Here is a 6,746-nt window from a genome sequence, read left to right on the forward strand (position 1 = left end):
CAATCTAACTAAATGTGCTTCCGGAGTCAACTTGGGAAAGTTCCTCAGATTTATTATGCACCAAAGGGAAATAAATATAAACCCCAAGAATGTGAAAGCCATATTAGAGATGTGCCACCACCTCGGTCAGTAAGGGAAGTCCAATAGTTAATAGGGTGAATAACAGTGCTTAGCCAATTCTTATCCCAATCGGGTGATAGGTATTTGCCTTTTTTCAAGGCATTAAATAATCTAAAGGACTTCCTACGGATAGAAGAGTATCATGAGGCTTTTGAAAGGCTAAAAGTCCACCTTGCATAATTGCCACATCTCACTTCCTCAACCTCGGATGAAACTCTAAGCCTTTACCTCATTGCCACCTAGGTGGTAAGGAAGCTTCATTCCTATTTTCAAGTGCATGCTATGTAAGCGAATACCGACCAATCACTCAGATAGGTCCTCTTTCCGTTTGATGTCTCGGGTTGACTATTGAGCTGGTCAGTTGAGTTGGATGAGTTTGAAATCCGATATGTTTCGAGGACTGCAATAAAGGCACAGGGGTTATTGGACTTTATTTTGGAACTATCTCACCCTTTGCTTGAGATCAACAACTATATCCCACCAGCATGGACATTATTCATGGATGGCTATGCAATCTCGGATGGGGGCCGTGCCGAACCTATTCTGAAAGGTTCGAACAAGCGAGCGTACAATAAAGCTCTCTGATTTGGGTTTAAATCTCTAATAAGGGTTGATCTAACTTTCAAAATAAAACTATGGAGATTATATCTTAATAAAAAATTTATTGGTTCCGAAAACATAAAGGGTAAATCAAACAACCAATCACAAAGAATAAGAGAGTAACTTAAGTGAATTCCTTGGGAGAGATAGAGGTTCATCAAAATGAAGATAAAAAATAAATTATAATAAAATTTCAATAGATAAAGACCACAGAGAGGATGAAAAATATGTAACACAAATAATCATAAAGAGAAGAATCATTGTAACAAAAGAAAAGCTTAACGTTACAAATGCAAGAAGTTTGGTGATAGGGTAAAATACTATTATCACTTTTTAGAGAAAAGGGGCATCTGAACTTGTTTTGTGCATGCTAAATTGTTCAAGAATAAAAGAATGGACTATGGCACATGGTTAGTGTTAGTAGGAACCATACGATTAGTTTGATGTAAACTCATTATTATCGATTTAAAAGTTTTCAACACCCACAATCTCCATGCCTCCAATCCGAGCTCACAAAGTTGAGATAACTACCATAAGAAACTTCAAACAAGAAAAAATAGAGGATTTCGAGTGAAGACCAAACCTTTAAGGTGCTCGGGAAAGGATTGATCATGGTCAAGAAGAATGCACGCTAGACTAAATGGGTTTCAATCTCTATTTCCCTCTCCATCGAGGTATTTATAAGGGTCAATTTAATTTAACTTGGGTAAATTAGCTAGCTTAGTGATTCTCTGGTTCCCATTGGTGACTACGTATTTACAAAATACTGTCTCAGTTCATCATATTTGATTAGATCTTGGATGTGATTAGATTCCAAAGGAGGAACCAAATATGGAAAATAGTAAAAGGATTTCATTCTTAAACAAAAATCTAATATTGGATTAACTTCGAAGCCTCCCATGATTGTCTAGGTTCCATTAATGAAATCTTCCTTGTTTGAATGACATCTTCAATCCCTTAATTTTCTATCAAAGATTTACAAAATCAATTGGCCAAAAATCTATTATTTTTGGCTAATTGAGAGTTGACATATGAAATTAAATTAGCACCTATTGGACATCTCATGTCAATGGATCGGAGTTGATGAAGAACTTCTTATGCATGATACATTAGTGGATCATCTAAAGGAAATATTCCCTTATTAACTAACCAATGGTTATAAGAACAACAATATATAAAACAATTTTCTAAGATATGTTTTCATTCCAAACTTATTAAACAGATACTTACAGGTTTTAAATACCTATAGATTCATACTACCATGATCGATGGAGGAGTTTTGTTAGATAAACTTGACACAGTCTTTTGCATGAAGTGGGATATGATATACATGCGTCTACGATTCTGAAGTTTACAAGGAACTCCAATTCCAAGTAGGTCATTCAACCAACCGACCTGGTGCTGCAACTGCTTCCACAAGAAGCCAATTTAATTTTACCTTAACCTCTACCTTAACATGAAGCACACTTCAAGTGATGAGTCCGACCTTGCACGAACAATTGCAAGGAATAGACAACCACCTTGTGAAATGTATGCCTAAAGCTAGATCTTGCTCTAACTTGACTATGCCCTAAGATAACTATTTCATGTTGATTGAATATTCGAGATATCTTTAACATGGTCTCATCTTCTAAATGTCCTCAAATCGACCTTAAGTTGACAACAACTGTGCATTCTAATCACATCGTGTCTTTGAGGCAGCTGAAGCTTCACTTGACCAGATGGGTTACTACCTAACCTGCTCATCTCAGAAGCTTCATGTAAGATCTTCAAATTCACACATCCTTAAGTACTTCAGACGGTGTTGATGATTCAAAGCTTGCTCGCTCAGTGTATCATTAGAATTAAAATGCACTAAAACGAAGAAGCTGGAATCGGAAGGACAAGTGCAATAACATTTCTTGACTACTCTAATTTTAGTTCCAATTACGATGTCCTTTAAATATTCTGCTTTGAATTGGACGTGTTTAATGATCTTCCCATCGTAAAACAATGCTCTCAATGCTGTCATCCAGCGAATGACGCACTTGCTCTGACCACTCACCACAGCAAAAGGTGCGTTAGTGCACTACTATCAAAGAAGCGGAAACTAAAAGCGTATATTTCAGCCATATCTACCAACAATAACTCCAAAATTGAGTGTCTGGTAATGAAAGCAGGTGAAGGTAGAGGTTTAGGCTGAGGGGACGCAGGTGGCGCTGGAAACAGCCATGGGGTAAGAGAAGGAGTTGGCGTACTGGAAAGAGATGGTTTCGCCCGGGCGGAGGGGGCGGCCGTCGTTGAGGAGGCAGTCGTTGATGCTGAGGCGGCGGAAGATGCGGGGGTTGATTTGGCGAGCGCTGCTAAACTTGCCGCAGCTTAGGTGGATTTGGCCCATGGCACACCCGTCTTTCAACGGGCAAAGATTCTGCACATTCACCGTGTACGTTGGGATCCCACTGGGCAGCGGCGGCGTCGCGTCTTGGTGCAACACGATGTCATCCATGCTGCACTCGTTTCCTATCCGATTTGTCGATTTGGAGGAAGAGGAGGAGGACGAAGACGTCACCGTTGCACGCAAACCACTAACACACATCAAGGTTGTACCTGATACAAGAAAATATGTATCATAATCTAAATAAGTATATAGGGATTTGAGTACGTGTGATTCTAATGTTTCAAGTAAGTTGCACATATTTTCATCAAACCAAATATGACAAATATTTGGTTGAAAAAAAAATATATCTAGCATATTAGATAAAGCTTAAGTTTGAATAAGATTGTATGGTCGATTATTAGTATAACTCTTTAGAATATATTATTATGGAATCAGAGATGAGAGAAGCAAAAAGTAAGTACAAAGAGAAATAGTTTGGTTTCACGCGTACCGAAGGTAAGCAGAAGGATTAGCGCTATAACAGTTCTCATCCTCAGCTGCTCCGGCGACATGCACCCTAACCCTTAGCTTCTTCTTCTTCTTCTTCTTCCTCTTGATCCTTCGTTCGTATAAATGTGTAGTATGTGAAGGAAGTATTTAAATGTGAGTAATAACATAGAAAAACAAGCATAATGGGCAATATCTACTTGATTTGAACTGCACGTAATGTTTGAACGGAGGAAATAGAAAATCATCACACCCTTTCCTTAGAGATGTAATTATAATAGGTAAATAAATAAATAATCAATTTAAAAAAGGAAAATATCTTAATTAAATTTTTGGGTGAGCAATTCGATCAACATTTCTATAATTTAGTCCAACCGATCGCAAATAAATTAAAGCAAGAGTGAAGAGGAAAAACTTGTCCATCACATCTCTGATTGGGTAAATTATCGCCTCTGATGCCTCTTGACTTAATCTACCATAGAGGCCACAAATAACAATAATTACCCCCTTCCAACTATAGTTGAACTAGGAATGGATAGCTGGACTCCTTTTTTTGTTCGATTCTTTGGCCTTAAGAATGAGTGATTGCCGTGCCCAATTGGAGAGCAAACAGCTAATTGAACGCAGTCTACGGTCGATCTATGACCCTAGATACTGAAGGTGTTCATACCTTTTGCAAAAAAAACTCATCCATGAGTTGTCATGAAATATTCACAAGGCTACTTCTTATTGCCGGTGAGTCGATCACAAGTTTGGAGAAAGGCAAAAGAGAGAATGGAAGGGGGAGATAAGGGATGCTAAAGAGGTGCGCAGCCACCTATTCTCCACAATGCCTTCCTCGTCACCATGGACCTTGCCTCCCGCATCTTTCCTGAGAGTGCTCTCATTGTCATTAGTGAAAAAGAGTATACCATCAGCTAATCGTCATCCAACATACAATCACCATATGGTGTCCACGATCGAAGGAGAAGACAAGGTCACCCTCTGTCCACATAGGCAATGGTCCAAAATAGATAATTATGGTTTACGCACCCTCCCTTGTGGCCCACGTGGACAAAAGGCTATTAGAGGTGGTTAAAGACTACCTCCTCATAGAATATTTCATAAAAATATATTATCCCTTTACGATTAGTTATAAAAGCTCGTTTCTACTAAAATGAAATTGGGACTTACCTTTTCTGACTACTCATGTCTATACTCATACCCCTTGGATTACTAACTTGGGCTTCAGAGGGACCAGATCAAGACCTATTTAGATCTCGGTCTTCATGTAAGTGGCAATACGGGATCTTGGTGTTTCCACCATAAGGCACTTTGGGCAAACCTATGTATATGGGTCCAGAACATGTCGGGTTGATTGGGATATCAACTATATCTTTCCTCATCATTTTGGTACTAGAAGAAGGGGTCGATATTACAAGTACTCGTGCCCATCAACTCTCTCAATGAACTTTCAAGAAAAGAGGCTTTGCCCTTGACCTATGGCACTTTCATTCAAGAGGGGCAACAACTACTCTTTTCGTACATGGACATATCCACCTCGAAGCAAATGTTGATGCGGTACTGGCGTCTATTCATTGGCCTAGGCCTTACAGCCTTGGGGATGACCTCGAGCCACCTTCTTATCCCCATCACGGTGTTCTTGAAAACCTCATCTAGCATATGTAGATGCTAACGAGCATGATATATGGCTCTACTTTTGTCCTAGTTATCCCAATAAACGATACTACTAGCTTAACCATAGTCACTAGCTCAATCGCTACCGACGTCGACACCCATCGAGGTTCCTACACCTAATGTGGTGTCGATATCCTAGGAGCACCTGAGAACCATCAAACCACCATTTGAAGGGGCACTTTACTCCCCAATTATGAAATTTTGTGGAGCACATCGCTACTCTACCATGCCTAAATTTGAGACCTAGTCAATGGATTTATTAGAGGATTTTGTTGAATCTTGAATTTTGATGAATCTTGAATTTTGATGATGAAACAATTGATAAGTGTTTATGATTTGATCTATGTTTTGAGTGATTCAGGATGCTTCGATCAAGGAGAGAGAATTAAAGCAGGAAGAATCATATTGGGCTGGAGGAAAACATGTCAGAAGATTGGACGTCGGGTCGGAGGATCGATCGACATATCGATAGAAGGCTTCGAGCCATAGATTCAGGCATCAGGCCAATAAGAGCAGATATTGTGCCAAGGCTATCGGAGTTGCGGAGGTCAACTGGTCGATTGAGCAATAGGCCACAAGAGAGGACGATGAGCCGAAGAATCGGACGAGGCGTCGATGGACTAATGACATGCCGAACAACATGATTCATGCTTAGTAATAATTATCTAGATCAAAGTGTGTTTTTATGTGTGCAGGATTAACTACGATAGCAAGACATAAAGCAAAATGAAGTCTCGGAATCAAGAACGCGATTTCGTTGAGAGTTCAAGAGTTCATCGGAAGTCCGGACGTTCGTTGAAAGTTCTGCTGGAACCAATCGAGAAGTCTAGGAGCTTACCAAAGAAGCTCGTCGGAACTAGCCAAGATGATCATCGTGAAGTCTAGGAGCTTGCCGGGAGTCCGCTTGAACATTGCTTAGAGATCGTCAGAAGTTCATCGAAAGATCGTCGGAAGAAACCAGACTTATTTTACTTAGAATATGTCTTAGGAATCATAGTTAGTATATAATTATTGTTGGGATTGGAAGATAATCCCATCAACTGTATTAGGGGCCAACTAGGCCCAATGTTTGGTTGGTTTGGGCTGGATTCAAGGCCTAACTAGGGTGCTAAAAGCTTGGCTGGCGGTGGCACCGCCTGGGGAACAACACCCTAGGAATTCTGGGCGGTGGTACCTTTGGCAATAAATGCTGCCTGCGGTTGTACTGCCCAGGAACGGCGTTGGGACCACCGGTACCTTGGAAACCTAGGATGAGATATTTTTAGGCTCTAAGTTTGAATCAACTTGAAGCCTATAAATACCCCTCTCATCCCTAGTTAAACAACACACAACTAAGAGCAAAAAGAAAGAAAACTCTGTTGCAATTGTGTGTGAAACTACTCTCAAAGTTCTAAGTGTTGGAATAGTTTGAGAGAGGAGTAAGTAGGGGTGTAAGAGTTATCTCCTAAACCCGGTAAAAGGAGAATCGAGTTGTAAACGGTAGTTG

The 6,746-nt window shown here is 40.0% G+C and overlaps 1 protein-coding gene across 1 annotated transcript; it reads right to left on the reverse strand.

The window, feature by feature from the left end:
* Positions 1–2,893: 2,893 nt before the first annotated feature.
* LOC135677482 (TPD1 protein homolog 1-like) lies at positions 2,894–5,215 on the reverse strand. Its single transcript, XM_065189843.1, has 2 exons — positions 5,098–5,215; positions 2,894–3,306 (listed from the first exon to the last, which is right to left on the reverse strand). The coding sequence occupies exons 1-2, from the start codon at positions 5,213–5,215 to the stop codon at positions 2,894–2,896; spliced, it is 531 nt and encodes a 176-aa protein (XP_065045915.1).
* Between the last annotated feature and the right edge of the window lie 1,531 nt (positions 5,216–6,746).

The sequence above is a fragment of the Musa acuminata genome, chromosome BXJ1-6 (genome assembly GCF_036884655.1).
Source record: "Musa acuminata AAA Group cultivar baxijiao chromosome BXJ1-6, Cavendish_Baxijiao_AAA, whole genome shotgun sequence".
Classification (NCBI taxonomy): domain Eukaryota; kingdom Viridiplantae; phylum Streptophyta; class Magnoliopsida; order Zingiberales; family Musaceae; genus Musa; species Musa acuminata.

Excerpts from the sequence above, each read along its gene's own strand:
- LOC135677482 (XM_065189843.1), bottom strand. The coding sequence starts at position 5,215 with ATGGGGATAAGAAGGTGGCTCGAGGTCATCCCCAAGGCTGTAAGGCCT. Across the intron at positions 3,307-5,097 it reads TATGTCCATGTACGAAAAGA|GTACAACCTTGATGTGTGTT; the intron begins GTAGTTGTTGCC and ends TTCTTGTATCAG.